Source organism: Panthera leo, chromosome A3 (assembly GCF_018350215.1).
Source record: "Panthera leo isolate Ple1 chromosome A3, P.leo_Ple1_pat1.1, whole genome shotgun sequence".
Lineage (NCBI taxonomy): Eukaryota > Metazoa > Chordata > Mammalia > Carnivora > Felidae > Panthera > Panthera leo.
In genome coordinates, this window is record NC_056681.1 from 28,180,838 (window position 1) to 28,198,641 (window position 17,804).

Here is a 17,804-nt window from a genome sequence, read left to right on the forward strand (position 1 = left end):
GGACTTTGTAAAATGTGTGCAACGATGTGGTCGCTGCAGGTAATTCGATCCCAAGACCAAAATCGGGCTGTAGCAAACTTTGGACTTCAACCCAGCCTAACCAGGGGATTCGGGACCACGCGAGAGGCTAGATGTGGGACAGCGGCGGCCACCCAAGCCGGGCCAGAAAATGGCGGAGATTGGCGAGCAGCAGCCCCACACCCTCCTTTCCTGTATCTACTGGGCTCCCATTCCGAGGGCAGAACTGGAGGGGCCCCAGGGATCATGCAGCCCAACCCTCTCAATTCACAGTCAGGGGGACTGAGGCCTGGAGAGGGGATGGTCGCCTCGGTGTTGATTTCTCCTTTCCTCGGGAAGCCAGCTCCCAACAGATGGTCAGGGCTGAAAGGGGGGGGGGGTCCCTCCAAGGTCGCCCAGCACCTGCACTTGGCTGATGAGGACAGCAGAGCTCCAGGAATTCCCCAAGGCATGAGAAACAGTATGGACAGCCTTTCAAAGGGCTCTCGATCCTTGGAAATGCCAAGAAACCTCATCCTCCCAGGGCAGCGGTTTCCAAACTTTTGTATTTTTAGCAGCAGAAGCCATCCTCCAAACAAACCTTATGCAAAACCTCAAGCTGCAAACACATCGGGGCGGGGGGGGGGGGGGGTGGGGGGCTGCTCTCACATGTGCAGCCTGGGCCCGGCCCCGGACTCCCCCCACAGCACCCAAGACTGCTTCCGCAGGACCCTCCGTGGAGCTCAGTCTGCAACCCCAGGCTCTCGGGGGCCTTGTAGCCCTGAAGCTGAAGCAGCCAGACAGGGTGAGCTCTTACTTAAGACCCCTGGAGGGTGTGGCTGGTCTCTGAGACCTGGACGACTTCGTTCTCCACCAGAGCCTGGCCCCCGTCCCCATTGAGCTGTCTCATGCGCAGGTTAATGGAGCCATAGGTCTTCCTGGAGCCCCTGCCAGGGACGAAGGTGGGCCGGCGGTACAGCTCGCCCTTGCACAGGGAGACCATCAGCAGCACTGACAAGAGGATGCCACCCACTGTGAGCAGCCCCAGGCCCGCGATGATGCACTTGTCCAGGTGGGAGCCCAGGCGGGCATAGTACATCTCGAGTCGTTCCATCTCCCGCGCTGTCACCGTGTCAGGGTTGACGCGGGCCTCACGGGGGATGGCGTATGCAGTCACCACCAAGAGGATCCCACTCACCAGAAAAACCAGAGCAGAAACAAAGCCATAATCCACCGGGCGGCTCACGGGCTCCAGGCCTGGCCCCTCTTCTGAATGCAGGGATAGATCGTCCCGCTGGGATCGGGGTCGTGAGGGGACGCCCCCAGGGGGGCTGGGGGAGCTGCCCAGTCTGGTGTCCCCAGGGTTCTGGAAATGGGTCTCACGCTCCTCTGAGGAAAAGCAGGCATTCTCCACACCCTCCCTGGGTGGGCCCACCGGGCCCAGAGGGGCTGGTCTCCTTGGGATCTGGGGGCCATTGTGCAGTGTCTTCAGTTCCAGGCTGGGGGGAGATGCCATTGGGAAGGAGGGCCCCCGCTCATCCCTTGGCCCCTTGGCAGCTGGAAGAGAAAAGAAAAAGTCAGTTGAATTTAGCAGACCTCGACCAAGAGTCTGCTGGCACCACGAGCAATGTGAGGGCGGTCCAGGCACAGTCCCTGGGGGAACCTGCCAGACAGATGGGGGTGGGGTCTTAGACAGTGACCGAGTGGTGCCATCCAATCCAGCCTGGGACCTTGTCCCCCACTGGCTGGCAGGTGGCTTTGGGCAATTTACTTACCCTCTCTGGGCCTCAGTTTCCCTAGTAAGTGATAACATACCACTACTCCCTACTCAATGGGACAGAGTAGGGCTTGAGATAATCCCTGTAAACTTCTCAAAACAGTAAGTATGAGCAGCAAGCTATCACTATCATTCAGATGGTGGCGATCAGGCTCAAATCCCAGCTTCGCCCCTTGAACTCGGGCAAGCGATGTGACCTCTTCAGACTCAATGTTCTCATCTGTTAAATGGGAATAAGCAAAACGCCTCCCTCCGAGGTCGACGTGAGGATTTCGCAAAATAATGCAAGGCCCCAGCCAGTTCAACTAAGGGACACGGTTGTCATGAAATGAGAATGGCCGGGGGCAGGGGGGAGGGGTGGAGAGGAGGAAGATGACGTACAGACAAAGAGGAGAAAGTCAGAGAAGCTTCTAAGGCTTGGTGGCATTTGAGCCAGACCTCAGAGGGTGAGTGGGAAATCCCCCGGCAGTGAGAGGGGATGAGGGCATTCTAGAGAGGGTGCCTCAGAGGCCAGCTGGGACCAGCTCTCAGACCATTTTTGGCTCATAGAGGTTTTGCTTTTTTTCTTGTTTCTGGTCTGTTCATTTGTTTTTGAAGTAGTTGCCGGTATAGAAAAAGCAAAAGAGTTTACATTTTAAACTTTGGGTTCCTGGCTTCTCTTGCAATAATGGAAGAATCTGCCCCCCCACCCCAGGCCCTCGTTCCCCGACAGACACACTCAGCCGGAGTGGATGACGCATCCTCTCGGGCAGGTCCAGAGCCTGTCCCCCTCCAGGTCCTACCTCAGCCCCCTTCCCCATGCAGCAGACAGAACTCCTGATCCCACAGTGGAACTACTCTGTTCCCTGTACACACGGACACCCAGGGCCCCAGGCACACAGACCCGGGTCTCCACGCTGTATGGAGACCCCGCGGTATAGGGTGGCTCACACACCCTGGTGCATCTACACACACGTATACACATGATTCTAGATGTTTCTCTGCATTCCCATGCCTGAGTTTATTCTCCAGTGCTCTGTGGTTCTGTGTGTGTGTGTGTGTGTGTGTGTGTGTGTGTGTGTGTGAGAGAGAGAGAGAGAGAGAGAGAGAGAGAGAGAGAATATGAGCAAATGAAGTGAATAGAGTGAATGAATGAATGAAAAAGAGCCTCAGTGCAGGAAGGCACGTTTTTCGATCTTTCTGATCTTCCTTCCATTGTGGACTTTGCAGTAGATCCCTCCTCTTGGCACACACAGGGCCTTTCATCTGAGTACAAAGCCAGTTTCCGCTTACAACCCATTCCTACCACCACGTCCCTCTCTCCTGAGTTCCAATTTAATAAACCTTTACTGAGCACCTACACGCCCCAAAGCAGGCACTTCACTCAGGAGTGTCTCCTGCAACCTTCACCAGCCCCGTGAGCAGAAATTACTGTCTCCGTTTTGCAAACCACAGCCACGATCCCCTGGCAGGCATGTGGGGGCCAGAGGTTGAACATGGCTTCCCTAAGAATTATGATCACCCACAAACCTGGGAACCCCAACTCTCCTGTCCCAGTGGCACCATTCCGCCCTGCATCCCTGGCTTTTCCAGCCCCCACTCGTAGACTCTACTCTGCCCCAGTGTTTAAGGCCACAGTGAGCAGCTTGAGGGCAGGGATATGTCTGAATCCCACCTGGGTCCCGCCCAGCTCCCTGGCTTGGAACACAGCCAGCCCTCGAGAATGGCGCGGCAACCTGCCCAGGCAGACAATCCCTCCCCCAACCCCAACCCGGGGTAGCAGGGTACCTACTCAGAGCCAGGCTCTGCCCAGACTGCTCCCACTTTCCAGTAAACGGACAGAAGAGGTGTGGCGTGCTAGCTGGCTTTTTTACTCTTGGTACCAAAACCATTTTCCTGACTGCCACCGAGAACAGGGACTGGCGGTGACCCCTCCTGCCCAGTGGGTGTCCAGATGTGTCCCTTCCCCGCCCCAACCCCCTCCCCCCCCCAGCACACACCCAGATCTTTAACACCTTACACAGAACTCAGCTCCTGGAGTGGCCCAAGAACTCCCCTCCCAGACCAGCATGCCGATGCTTCCATAGCCCAAGGAAACTCAGGGCACCCAAATTCTGGGAGCAGGGCTTTCTCTTCACCCAGCAGGAACCCAGAACTTTTTCTTAGAGGACACCAGCGTCAGGACAAGGGCAGAGGAAAAGGAGGCGTCCTGTCACCCAGGTTTGTGACGTCTCCCACACACGGATTCAGAGATACCCACCAGTTATACAAGGGCACGCCCAGTCACCCCAAACACAAGCAGAAACAAACTGGCAAAGATGAGGGGGCCCAGTGTTCACGGCTCCCCCAACGGTACCAGTTACCCTCCAATTTTCTCTGCAGTCCAACAGGATCTGCAAGACGCACCCCGGCGCCACATCCACAACCCCAGGGACCTTTTCCACGGGCAGCACCCACAGACGTGGGAAGCCACGCAGGGTGACCCACAGATCCCGCAGACCACACTGGTACTCACACCCCAGGAAGGGGTAGAGCTGGTTACGCACACACAGTTAAGTACCCCCAGGACGGCTCCCCCCAAGACCCGCCCGGGGGCCGGCACCCCACCCACCCGCGCGCACCAACGCTCGGGGAGACAGACGCACAGCGGCCGTGGGTAAAGCTTCACAAAACCCAATCGATACACACACGCACGAGTTGTACACAAAGCCTCGGGACGCGCACATACGCACACGCAGGTCCACGCCGTTATACCCAAAGTTCCACGCAGAAAGCCCCAGCACCCCGGCTGCTCGCCGCACCGCGCGCCCGCCTGCCCGAAGCTCACACCCCCTGCTCCTGCCCTTGACCACAAACGCGGCCGGGCCGGGCCAGGCCGGACCGGGCCGGGCGGCGCCGGTAGCAGGGCGGCCCGGCGGCCCGGGGAGGCCGGGCTCCGCGCCGACCGGCGTGCGCCCGGGTCCCCCTCGCCGCGTGTCCTTCGGCCGGGCCGCGAGGTCAGGCTAGCTCTCCCTGGCCGGCCCTCCGCGCCCGGGGCCCTCGGCCTCCCCCGCGCCGTCCCCGGGCCGCGTGCGTACCTGCGCCGGGGCCTCCCTCCCCGGCTCCGCACGCGGGAGGCGCGGGCACCGGCGGCCGGCGGGCCAGGGCAGGGGCGCGTCCTCCCCGCGCGCCCGCCCGCCTCCCCGCCCCGGCGCCCGCCCGCCGGTGTCTCCGCTGCGGCGCAGCCCAGGCGGGCGCGGGCCCGGTTGCCACCGCCTCGCCCTCCCCGGCTCCCGCCCCCTCCCCGGCCCGGCCCGGCCCGGAGCCGCTGCCGAGGCGCACGTACCTGCTCGCGCCGCGCGGGGCTCTACGGCGGCGGCCGCTGGAGGCTCCGGGGAGGGAGGGGCAGGGGCGGGGGCCGGGGAGCTCGGAGAGCCGCCGATCCAGCTCCGCCCGCGGCCGGCGCGGGCGCCCGGAGAGTTAGCGCGGGGAGGGACCGGGAGGCGGGTAGCAGGCTGGGTGTCGGGCCGACGGGGGATCAGGCTCCAGCCCCCCCCTCCCCGTCCCCGGAGGGCTTATCTGTTCCGCCGGCGCCCGGGCTCGGGGAATCGAAGCTTGGAGCCCGCGGGGACGGGTGCAGGGGCGGGGCGCGGGGGTGGGTGCTGGGGGAGACCCCTCCCCCGCCGCCTGCCTCTTCCCCCCGCCCCCGCCCACGCCGGGGAGCCCCTACCGCGCGGAGCCCCTTCGCTCCCTCCGTCCCCACCCCCCTCCCACACGCACAGCCCCCAGGTGGGACCCGGGTCCTCTCCTGGGTCCTCAGGTCGGGACAGTCTTCCCAGGCGCGTGCGGCTCCGTGGCTCAAGGGCGCCACCTGAAGGCTGAAAGGAAGCTTCCGACGAACCTCCCCCTCCCCTTTCCCTGTTCTTTCTCTGTGGGACAGCGGGGTGCACAGTCCAAGGTAGGTGTTCTCTTGGGGAATTACCAAGGGCCACACACACCGTCACCCTCCAAGGCCCAGCTGTAGTGCCTCCTCCCCTGGGAGGCCTACCTCGGGACCCTCCAGCTGGACTGGCGCTTTGCCTGATCTCTGAGGAGTTATTCCCTCCTGGATTGGCTCAGTCGGTTAAGCGTCCGACTTCGGCTCAGGTCATGATCTCGCGGTTTGTCAGTTCGAGCCCCGCGTCGGGCTCTGTGCTGACAGCTCCAAGCCTGGAGGCTGCTTCGGATTCTGTGTCTCCCTCTCCCTCTGCCTTTCCCCCACTTGTGCTCTGTCTCTCTCAAAAATAATATTTAAAAAAAAAAAAAAAAGAGTTATTTCCTCTCCGTGCCAGCCTCCCTCATCAGACTGGCCGTTCCTGGAGGTCGGGGCCCCTGTCTGATTCCCCGATTCCCCCAGAGCCCAGCACAGTGTGCGTGGATGAAACACGGGTGAGGCTCTCACTGTTTCTTTCCTTTACAGGGCCCAGATTAAAGGGGAATCAGGTTCAAGTGGGATCGAGTGAGGTGCCCAGAGCACAAAAGTGAAAGTGACACTCTCGGTTCCTGGAGGTTGGGGACAAGAACCGAGTTCCGTCTGAAGATCATGGGTCCCCAGGAAGACTGAGGCCAGCTCACTTGCCTGTCCTCAGCTAGGACCTCTCACCTCTGTGAGCCTCAGCGTTTACGTGTAGGTGGGATCCTAAAAATGCAGGATAAAAATGCAGGCTGTAGGAGCTTCCAGAAGATCAGCTGGGGGCCGCCACCTAGAAGGACCAGCAGATAGGTTACCCTGTCCTGGCGCCACAGCCACCTCGTGGGAGAGCCTGACCTGTCCTGCTCCAAAGGCCTGTGCGGTCCATAGCCAGCCAGGACTGCAGAGGCGGCCCTGGAAGCTGGGTGCCTGGGCCTTTGAGGCTGGTGTGGTGGAGACCTGGGTGGGACCTCAGGAATGAAGAGGGTTCAGTGTCTCCCTGACCTCACAGGCCTGGCCTCTCATTCGGGACTTTGAGGGGAAGCCAGCTGTGGTGTCAGACCTCCCCATAAAGACCTCCCTATAAAGCACCCGTGGTCCCCTCCCGCGGTCATGCACAGTCCTGCCTCAGAGCCTTTGCCTTTACCATTCCTTCTTCCCCAGGACACTGTGCTGCCTGACATCCCCAGAGCTCACTCCCCCACGTCTTTCAAGTCTTTGGTCAGATGTCACCTTCTCAGAGACACCTGCCCAGACCATCCTTTTAAAACTGGCAGTGCCGGGGAGCCTGGGTGGCTCAGTCGGTTGAGCGTCCGACTCTTGATTTCAGCTTAGGTCACGATCCCAGGGTCTGGGTCGTGGGATCGAGTCCCGCATTGGGCTCCATGCTGAGTGTGGAGGCTGCTTGGGATTCCCCCTCCCACCCCACCTCTCCCCCTCTCCCCACTCTCTCTAAAAGAAATAAATAGGGGCGCCTGGGTGGCTCAGTCGGTTAAGCATCCGACTTCGGCTCAGGTCATGACCTCACTGACTGTGAGTTCGAGCCCCGCGTCGGGCTCTGTGCTGACGGCTCGGAGCCTGGAGCCTGCTTCAAATTCTGTGTCTCCCTCTCTCTCTGCCCCTCCCCCGTTCATGTTCTGTCTCTCTCTGTCTCAAAAATAAATAAACATTAAAAAAAATTTTTTTTAAATAAAAACAAAATAAATAAGTAAATAAACATTTAAAAAACTAGCAGTGCCCCAGCTCCCTTTACTCCTTAACTCTGAATTTTTCTCCATAGCATTTATCTACTCCGGACCGTCAGCAAGCCAGGTCACTGCAGCGCCCGCTCGCTCGCTCGCTCACTCGCGGGCCAAAGCTTGTTCTCACCCTCCAAGCAGTGAGAACCACTGATCCGTGTGAGTAAAGGGTTAACAAAACCTTTTCCTCTTTTGCAGGAGAATTTGACCTTTGGTTAACTATCTAGCTCTGTTTCCTTGGAAACAGATAAACATATGTCCACTATGTTACTAGGCAACATTGCTATGATAAAAATGACCCCTGAGGAAGAGGCTGGAACGAGCCATATGGTAATTGATTAGAATTGGAGCTATCAGTAGGAACTCCTGTTTAGCTTAACTTAGATGCAGAAGATTACATGTAGAAATGCTTATAAATATGTGTATGCACCCAGGTAGGTAAACAGGTGCCTGGACAGTGATAGCGCACAGCAGTGAGCACATGTGGTCCCCAGATTTGGTCTCCAATACCGTTCACCAACATAAGGAATCAGGGAGAGACAGCTGATTCTGGGACTGGAACAGGACATACACAAGATGAGCATGGGGTGTGTTAGAGTGCCGGGAAGTAAGGAAGTCCTTCAATACAAAAAACACGCAATACATAAACACACACACACACATTGATGGGGTGTGCCAAAGGATATAGGGGGCAGCTGAAAGAGCTTTCAAAAGCTGGACAATTTTGAACAAATAAAATAAGGCAGTACTGGATCATAAACCTGAAGTATGACCAACGAAAACAAAAAGGGGGAGGGGAGAAGAGATCAATCTCCCACACAGAATTCCAAATGTATAGATAACTTCATCCCCAAGGAGGGGGAACATAACTCCCCAGTGAAGTGTAAGCTGAGCATAGTGACTTTTCAGGGAGTACGGTGGGAAGAGGGGGTAAGTTTACAGGGGAGAAGCATGACCAACTGACTACCTCAGCCGCGTGATCAAGGTCAACATCAGCCAGTTGTGTTGCTAGCATGTACCCTTGATACGATGTCATGGGAATGGCACTTTACCTCAGTGTTCCTCCTCCCCAAACCCACAACCCCAGTCTACTTATGAGATAAACATCAGACAAATCCCAGTTGAGGCACATTCTGCAGAATGCCTGACCACTTCTCAGGACTGTCAAGGTCATCCAAAACAAGGAAAGCCTGAGGAACTGTCACAGCCAAGAGGAGCCTAAAGAGGCATGTTGTGTGGTATCCTGGGCAGAAAAAGGACACTGGTGAACACTAAGGAACTCTGAGTAAGTATGGACATTAGCTACTAATAACGTATTGGTTCATTCATTGTAACCAGCGTCCTGTACTAACGTGAGACGTTAATAATAAGGAAACTGGGCGCCAGATATATGGGAACTCTCTATACTACCTTCCCAGTTTTTCTATAAATCTAAAATTGTTCTAAAAAAATAATTTAAGGGGCTCCTGGGTGGCTCAGTCGGTCGAGCGTCTGACTTCGGCTCACCCTCTGTGAGTTCGAGCCCCGCGTCGGGCTGTGTGCTGACAGCTCGGAGCCTGGAGCCTGCTTCGGATTCTGTGTCTCCCTCTCTCTCTGCCCCTCCCCCGCTCATGCTCTGTCTCTCTCTGTCTGAAAAATAAACTAAACATCAAAAAAATTGTTTAAATAATAATTTAAATAAAAACAGGAAGAGAGATTGGTAAACTACATCTGGACTGAAAGGAATGATAACTACTTGGTGGCAAATCGTACTTTGGGCTTCCTGAGGATGGTGACTCGTATCACCCAGCAGGTGCAAAGGTATTGGCTCCCATGAGACCCCCACTGACAGAAGTGCCTGGTGCTAGCATTCTTCGAGTGCCTCGCTAGCAAGCTAAGGTTCCTGTCCTGCATCCTTCAGAGTAGGTCAACGTCAAGTGTGGCTCGTGGTCATCTGTGGAATCTGAGTGTGTAGTCAGACCTGAGGAGACCCCTTCTGCACACTGCCATGAGTGGTAGGCAGGAGAGTGCTGTGATCAGATCTGCATTTTAAAAACGTTCTCTCTTCAGCTACTCCCAGGTGGGACAAGAGAGAAATAGAGACCCTTTGGGAGATTATTGTGGTCGTGTTGGCATGCCACAATCTTCGATCAGTTTCCTGTTTGTGCATCTATCTGGTGATATCTGAGTCTGAGAGAGAGAGTGTGCGCTCTTCTAGAACATTAGAGCACCACTTAATCCAGCATTTTCCAAAAGAGCAATGATGCATTTAGGTGTTCTATAGATAAATGTGTTTTAGTTATATATTGCTGCATAACAAACCATCCCAGAACTTAACAGCTTAAAAGAAAACCACCATCTATTTGCTCAGTTTTGGGCTGGGCTCAGCAGGGACAGCTCAATTCTGCTCTACCTGGTGCCAGCTGGAACAGTCCAGACAGCTGGGAGGTGGCCGGAAACACTCAGACATCACCACGTATGTGGGACTTGGTTCTCACTGTCAGGTGTCAGCTGGATTGTTCTGTTCTCTTCCACGTGGTCGCTAGATAATTAGCTTGGGCTTCCTCACACAATGGCGGTCTCAAGGTGGTCAGAGATTTGATAATGGCCCTCGACTCTCCCCCGGGTACGAAAGAAGAAGCTGTTGGAGCTTCTTAAAGCTGAGGGTTGAAACAGGCACACTGTCACTTCTGCTGTATTCTGTTGCTTTAGTGCAGGTGACAGTCTAGTCCAGAGTCGAGGGGAGGGGTCTACATAAGGGTATGAATACCAACAGGCACAGATCACCGGGGATGGTAACAGTCTCGCACCTCTAGAGTGTATCTATATCTATACACAGATATCTGTGTGTGTGTGCGTGTATTTGTGTGTGTGTGTGTGTGTGTGTGTGTGTGTGTGTGTGTATGGCGAGGTATTTATTTTAATGTGTTTTAGAAAATATATAACTAGTTCATGAAACCAGAGATATTGTGGATAATGTAGCTTAGAGTGAAACAGAAGAAAATATGAGTGTCTATAAAAGTTGGGGCAACATAGTCTGCTGGTTTCCTCTAATATTTACTCTCCCTTTCTCCCACTGGGAAAGGGCACCTGGCACAGTGCCCTTTGAATAAGGATTCCATTTCCCAGCCTCCCTTGCAGTTAGATGTGACCAAATGGACACTAAGCCATTAGACTATCAGAGGAGGTAGTGTGTGGGCAAAATGTATTGTGGGGGGTGGGCAGGGGTTGAGAGAGAGAGAGCGCGTGCACATGTGCGAGTGGGGGAGGGGCCGAGGGGGAGAGGCAGAGAGAGGGAGGGAGAGAGAGAGAGACAAAGGGAGAGAATCTTAAGCAGGCTCCACACCCAGAGCAGAGCCTGATGCCAGCCTTGATCTCACAAGCTGAGCCAAAATCAAGAGTCAGACCCTTAACCGACTGAGCCACACAGGCACTCCATGTATTAAGTGTTCTCAAAGGAAGTGGATATGCCCTCCTTCTCTTCTTTTGTTGTTCCTGCTGCCGGGATGCAGACCTGATAGCTGGAGCTTGTGCAGCCAGCTCGCACCATGAGGTGGAAGCACATTAGGATGGAGAAGCAACAAAATTGAAGGAATCTGGATCCCAGATGATCATGGAATAGTTTCCCAAACTTTTATTTGTGAGAGAAATAAACCCCTATCTTATGGAAACACTATTAGTTGGGATTTTCTGTCAGAGGAACCATTCCTCTCTAATATGGTCAGTTTAAAGACATACACTATAAGTAAATCAATGTAGAGGTAGTAGGCGAAAATTGAGAAGAAAGTACATGAGTGGGGGCGCCTGGGTGGCTCAGTCGGTTGGGCGTCTGACTACAGCTCAGGTCATGATCTCGCGGTTCGTGAGTTCAAGCCCTGCGTCGGGCTCTGTGCTGACCACTGGGAGCCTGGAGCCTGCTTCGGATTCTGTGTCTCCCTGTCTCTCTGCCCCCCTCCCCACGCCACCCCCCCCCCCCCCGCTAACACTCTGTCTCTCAAAAATGAACAAACATTAAAAAAAAATTAAAAAAAAAAAAGAAAGAAAATACATGAGTGGCCAAAGAGAAAAAAGGTTGTCCTATGGCCACACTGAGGGTTAGCAGAAGTACAACCAGAACCAAGGGCCTCTGACTTCCAGATTGATTTGGGGACCTCAGATAGACCTCAAGTTCCAGCCACATCCTACTGTGCCCTACCGCACTCACTTTCGTCCGTCTCTGGGCATCTTGCTGAGTTCTGGTGTTTGGGTTGGCTCACTCGTTTTATATTTACCTTCTGGTACCATCCTGGCTCACCTGGTTTTCCTGGAGGTCTGATGCTTTTAGGGAGTGGCTCTGATATCACGGTAATGGGACACGGTTCAGGGACCGGAAGAAATGAGGTGGTAGCCGTGTATGCATCAGGCCCTGGAGAGAGAGAGAGAGAGAGAGCGCGCGCGCACACACACACACACACACACACACACACACACACACCTACCTCTTCAGCCACCTCGGCCCTCTTTTCCTTCCTCTCCACCTGGTCAGTCTGAAGCTCCCGGCCTTGGGGAGTGAAAAACCTGGGTGCTGTGATTTCTCCCTGCCCTGGAGAGAAAAAAAGAAGGGGAATGGAGAGTCCTATCCCCAGGCTCTGCAAAAGCGAGCCCCTCCACCTGGCAGCTCCGTGAGGACAGGGACCTCGTCTTCTCTCATCCACGGGTCCTTCTCCCCAGGCCAGCACGGGCTCCGGGCGCTGGAGGCACTGGGTTAGCTGCATTTAAAGCACCCCTCGGGAGAAGGTGGGCCCAGGAAAAAAAGAGGGGGGGCTTTGATGGAGCACCTCCTGCGTGCCACCAGTCCCCGTGCTGGGTCATCTTCCCTGGTCCCAGGACAGCTTAGAGCTGGAGCTTATTCACCAGGAGAGGGAACCGGGGCTCGGAAGAACCAGGCAACTTGCATCCGAGTCGCCCCCAAGGCCAGCTGGGGTCAAGGGGGCCTTCTTCCCTCTGTCTCATTCTGCTTCACTCGAGTCTCCACCACCTCGTTGGGGGCAGGGGCCACACTCCCCTGACCTAGGAGGTAGGGATGTAGGACTGTGATGCCTGGATATGGGACAGGTGTGTGTAAGGCACACGTATACGGGGCACTTGTGTACCAGGGGCTAGTATACCACGCATAGGACACTCAAGGGCAGCACAGGTGTGCTCAGAAAGAGATGCACGGGACCCATGTGGACAGGGCACCCGAGGATAGGACGTATTGTGGCCTCAGTTCCCTGAGAAGCAGACCTGAGACAAAACTTTGAGGGCAAGGGGCTTATTTGGGAGGTGGTCCCAGGGGGCGCAGCGGATGGAATGGGAAAGTGAGAGAGAAGGGAAGGCTTCTAACACACTGCAGGTGCATCGACGAGCCTGTGATCGCTGTGGGCAGCTGAGGCTCAGTCCAGCTGGATTCCCGAGCGCCGAGGGAAGGGAGGTCTCTACCCACTGACTGCGGCTTGTCTTTGCGGAGGGCTGTTCCCGTGCTCCGGTCCGTACAGGTCCTCCGCACAGGTCAAGCACGTTTCCGAAGCAGAGGGTCAGGCGTGCTTTGCGGTAGGAGGCCTGGACACATACGGAGAAGGTGGGTGTTGAGAGGATATGGACACGGCTCGGGGAGCATTTGCTACAGGACGCGCGGTGCTGGGCCCGGGCTCGGGGACCTACGAATGCAGAGATACAGGGCGCAGGCAGCAGACAAGTGATGGATTACCGGTCTTGTTTGTCTGGGCCCAAGTGGGGGCCTGCTGGAAGGGGACACGCAGCCACAGAAGGAGAGGGGGTGTCGGGCCCCCCAAGCCAGCTGTACTCCATTCTTGTGCTCCCTGTGGTTGGCATGTTCCCACGTGCTTGCGAACTTCACAGAGGAGCAGATCAGGTCATGGCCAAGAAAACGTGTGTGAGAAAATAAAACACATAGGCGGGAGGAGATTGCGGAAAGGACGTGACGGAGGGGAAATCAAGGGCCCGGCTTCTGCTGCTGTTTTTTTTTTTTCTCAACGTTTTTTTTTTTTTTTTATTTTTTTTTTTTTATTTTTGGGACAGAGAGAGACAGAGCATGAACGGGGGAGGGGCAGAGAGAGAGGGAGACACAGAATCGGAAACAGGCTCCAGGCTCCGAGCCATCAGCCCAGAGCCCGACGCGGGGCTCGAACTCACGGACCGCGAGATCGTGACCTGGCTGAAGTCGGACGCTTAACCGACTGCGCCACCCAGGCGCCCCTGCTGCTGTTTTTATAGGACACTGGCTTAACTCCTGTAATAAAAAGACCCGGAACAATCATGACCTGATTTCTCTCTCATGTTAAAGTGCACTTGGCAGTTAAGGCTGGCTGGTGGCTTCACCGATCACAAGAGACCCAGGTTCCTTCTATCTTGTTGCTCTGCCATCTTCTACCTTGTGGTCCAAGCCTCTGCTCCACCTCCAGCCCTTCCGACCACTCACTACGTCCAATCCGCAGGAGGACAAGGGGAGGGGGCAGGAACCTTCCTCCGCCTTCTTCTTAAGGGCACAGCCCAGAGATTGCACCTACCAGTTCCATTCCCGTCCCATCCGCCAGGATTGAGTCATGTGGCCACATTTACACCTGCAAGGGAGTCTGGGAATGTAGTCTTTTGCCATGTGTGAACGGAAGAAGGGATATTGAGGGACACCCTGCTTTACCATAGTTGCTGACTTGCATGGGCAATTCACATTTCCGGTGGAGCAGTTTCTTCATCTGCAAATTCATTCATTCATTCAATGTCTATTTACATCTATATCATCTATATCTATATCTATATCTATATCTATATCTATATCTATCTATATCTATATCCTCTATATCTATATACCTAATCTATATCTATATCTGTATCTATATCCTCTATATGTATATACCTAATCTATATCTATATCTATATCTATATCTATATCTATATCCTCTATATCTATATACCTAATCTATATCTATATCTATATCATCTATATCTATATCTATATCTATATCCTCTATATCTATATACCTAATTTATATCTATATCTATATCTATATCTATGTCTATGTCTATATCTATATCTATATCTATATCTATATCTATATCTATATCTATGTCTATATCCTCTATATCTATATCCCTAATTTATATCTATATCTATATCTATATCTATATCTATATCTATATCCTCTACATCTATATACCTAATTTATATCTATATCTATATCTATATCTATATCTATATCCTCTATATCTATATACCTAATTTATATCTATATCTATATCTATATCTATATATCTATGTCTATATCCTCTATATCCTCTATATCTATATACCTAATTTATATCTATATCTATATCTATATCTATATCTATATCTATATCTATATCTATATCTATATCCTCTATATCTATATACCTAATTTATATCTATATCTATATCTACATCTATATCTATGCCATTCTTGTAGTATAAAGAACAATTTTCCAACCCTCTGATTGCTAATGGACCTTATAAGCCCCAGAGGTCACATGCGTGGTCTTTCTTGCTCACCAGTATATACCCACGGCACCCAGTGGAGGGTTTGGCACATGGAAGCCATGTTATTAGCTGCCCATGGATGATGAATGGATGGCCATTCTGGCTTTTTTATTTGGTGAGGACCTCTCCCCCCCCCCCTCAGGGATTTAAGCTTCTCCCTTTCCGGGCCTCCCGGCTCCACCAGACTTATCCCTGTGTGCCAAGCCTTGCTGCGTCTGTGAAGTGAAATGTGCTATGAGCCAGCATCTTGAGAGTGGGATTAAAAATCAATGAAAATGCATCAAAACGAGTTAACCACGAGAAATGGCTTTCCAGGGTGATGAGGCATCAGTGCTAAAGGCCAAGGACAGAGCGTCAGATTCTAAGTGCCAAGAGCTCCTATCAACACCACTACTGTGTCGGGCAGAGAAGCCACCGGGCCTGCCCAGGGGGACAGAACATGGCCTGGCTTGAGCCCCTGCACGACTCCCCCCCCCCCCCACTACTTTGTAACATCAAGCAAGATCCTCCCATGCAGGCCAGGGAGGACAGGTTCTCATTCCAGCCCTGTTGTTCACCTGCTTGGTTGATCCTAGAAAAATCCATGCCACTTTGAGCCTCAGTTTCCTCATCGGTAAAAGAGGTTGATAATAGGATCTATCTATGACCAACTATGAAGTGCAGAGAACAATGGTACTGACCTTACAGGCAGAAGTTCACAGCACCCTTAGCATCTCAGTAATTTTTTAAAAAATTTTTAATGTTTGTTTATTCTTGAGAGAGAGAGAGAGAGAGAGAACGTGAGCAGGGGAGGGGCAGACAGAGGGAGACACAGAATCCGAAGCGGGCTCCAGGCCCCGAGCTGGCGTCCCAGAGCCCGATGCGGGGTTCGAACTCACGAACTGCGAGATCGTGACCAGAGCCGAAGTCAGACGCTTAACCGACTGAGCCACCCAGGCGCCCCCAAAGCTCAGTATTTTCTTCACAGTGTGCCAGGCTCAAAGAAACACCTAAGGGCTGTTTGTTAAACATCTGGTTCAAACACCTTAATAGCTTGTCCAGTAGCCACTAGAGGTTTTTGTATCTCCCTCAAAATTTAAAAATATTTCGCAGTGCCCCCGTGAGTATTCTGCAGTCCCTTGGGGTGCCTTGGCACATGGTTTGGGAACTGCGGCCATAAGCTTTTGAGGATGAAACGGAGTTCTGTATGTCAAGGGCTTAGCGTGATGCCTGGTCTAGAGCAGAAGGTCAATAAATGTTGGTGGTCCTAGATTATCCTTCAACCGTCATTCCGAAACCACCATCTCTCTGGTTCTTTCCGTGCCTCCTGCCACTGCCACGGCAATTCTTTCTGCCTCCAGCTCCTGCCACTTCCTGGTTTCTGCTTGCCGCCTTCCCTCTGGGCCCCCCCAGGTCCAGGGCCCCCCCTCCTGAACTAACTTCCTTCCTGGTCTAGAATTGGCGCTCCCTCTTCTCCACTCCTCCCTAACTCCACATGCTCACCAGGATCTCTTTGTAGGTGGAGTGCACATCCCTGCCTCTTAACCTTGAGCTTGGCCAGGTGATTCCCTTTGTCCAGTGGCACGTGGCAAAGAAAACAGTGGCAGTCCCGAGTCTAGGCTTTAAGAGGCTTTGTATGGTTCCACTTGCCCTCTTACCCTTTGCCACTGCCAAGAGGAAAACATCGCCCAGTAACCCAGTGATTCCACAAAGCGGGCTCGGGGCTGCAGATCCGCAGACCATCCCAGTCGACCCACAAACTCAAGAGCGAAAATAAATGACTGCTGTTTGAAGGGATGGAGTTTTGGAGAGCTTTGTTACAGAATCCAGGTTTGGATTGTCCATCTTTGCAAATTCACCTTCTCAGAGAGAAGATCTGATTGGGTCATTTGGTCACCACCCCGGACTTAGCTCCTTTCACACCGTGACCCACAAACCACCCCGTCCTGTCCCATCTGTAGATGGCTGCCTCCAGCTGGGGGCACTACAGGGTCATGTGACACACAACCTGGAAGAAATTGTTTCTGGCCAACGTGGCAGACAAGAGTTTCTTGGACCCTCTCTGGTTCTAAAGAGTGACCACGGAACCAGGAGAAATTGCACCCAAAATCTGTTCTGCATGTGACAGAATGCATCTCAGGCTGTAAACCCCAGGGCACAAGAAATGTGACATTTCTTACAACTCAATTTAGTAACTACTTTGAATCTCATTATACCTAAGATGGAAAGGATGAGGTCCAAGTTCACACACAAAGTTTGGTAGAGCTGGGGTTACAACCCAGGTGTCCTGGCTTCCTGAATGGCCACCCTTTCCTGTCTGGTCCATCTCATGCTTGGAAGGAGCCCCAGGTCCCGCCTCCAAGCCAGTGGAGCTCCTCCCCTTCCCTCAGCATCCAGACTGCCCCGGGCACTCCACTGAATGCCAGCTTGGCAGAATTCTGTGCAGAAGTTTCCTCCCACGGAGTCCCAGGCTGCCTCCCTAGGTCCTGTACTCACTACCCTCGCTCTGTCTTCTGGGACTACTCCAAAGGTACACTCTTTTTTTCTTTCATTTATACACGTTTGCCTTCATTTTTGCTTCTATAAATTCTATTTAGTTCTTTTTTGAATCTGCCTTTTAAAAAAAATTTTTATTTATTTTTCATGTTTATTCATTTGGCTCATGACCTGAGCCAAAATCAAGAGTCGGACACTTAACCAACTGAGCCACCCAGGTGCCCCGAGTCTGCCTTTTTAACGGTGCTTTTTCCTTATCTTTTTATTCTTTCTTGTACGAATTTAATTCTTTGCAAAATACTTTGTTGTTGTCTTCCTTTGAAGTTGCTCGGAAAAGAGGGGCCTAACCCTGCCGTCGATGGCGTCTGCTGACTCTCCCTTATGGTTGATGGTTTC

At 53.3% G+C, this 17,804-nt stretch overlaps 1 protein-coding gene across 9 annotated transcripts; it reads right to left on the reverse strand.

The window, feature by feature from the left end:
* Positions 1-43: 43 nt before the first annotated feature.
* Positions 44-7,608, reverse strand: TMEM74B (transmembrane protein 74B). 9 transcript variants are annotated; one of them, XM_042931375.1, is made up of 3 exons: positions 7,551-7,608; positions 6,375-6,474; positions 44-1,554 (listed from the first exon to the last, which is right to left on the reverse strand). In XM_042931375.1, the coding sequence occupies exon 3, from the start codon at positions 1,511-1,513 to the stop codon at positions 815-817; it is 699 nt and encodes a 232-aa protein (XP_042787309.1). In that variant the 5' UTR covers positions 1,514-1,554; positions 6,375-6,474; positions 7,551-7,608; the 3' UTR covers positions 44-814. The 9 variants fall into 9 exon arrangements, with proteins under 9 accessions (XP_042787309.1, XP_042787311.1, XP_042787312.1 ...); XM_042931377.1 differs by lacking the exon at positions 7,551-7,608 and adding an exon at positions 7,443-7,518; XM_042931378.1 differs by lacking the exon at positions 7,551-7,608 and having other exon boundaries at positions 6,375-6,714.
* Positions 7,609-17,804: the final 10,196 nt, after the last annotated feature.

Coding starts and splice junctions, on each gene's coding strand:
- TMEM74B (XM_042931375.1), bottom strand. CDS start 1,513: ATGGCATCTCCCCCCAGCCTGGAACTGAAGACACTGCACAATGGCCCC.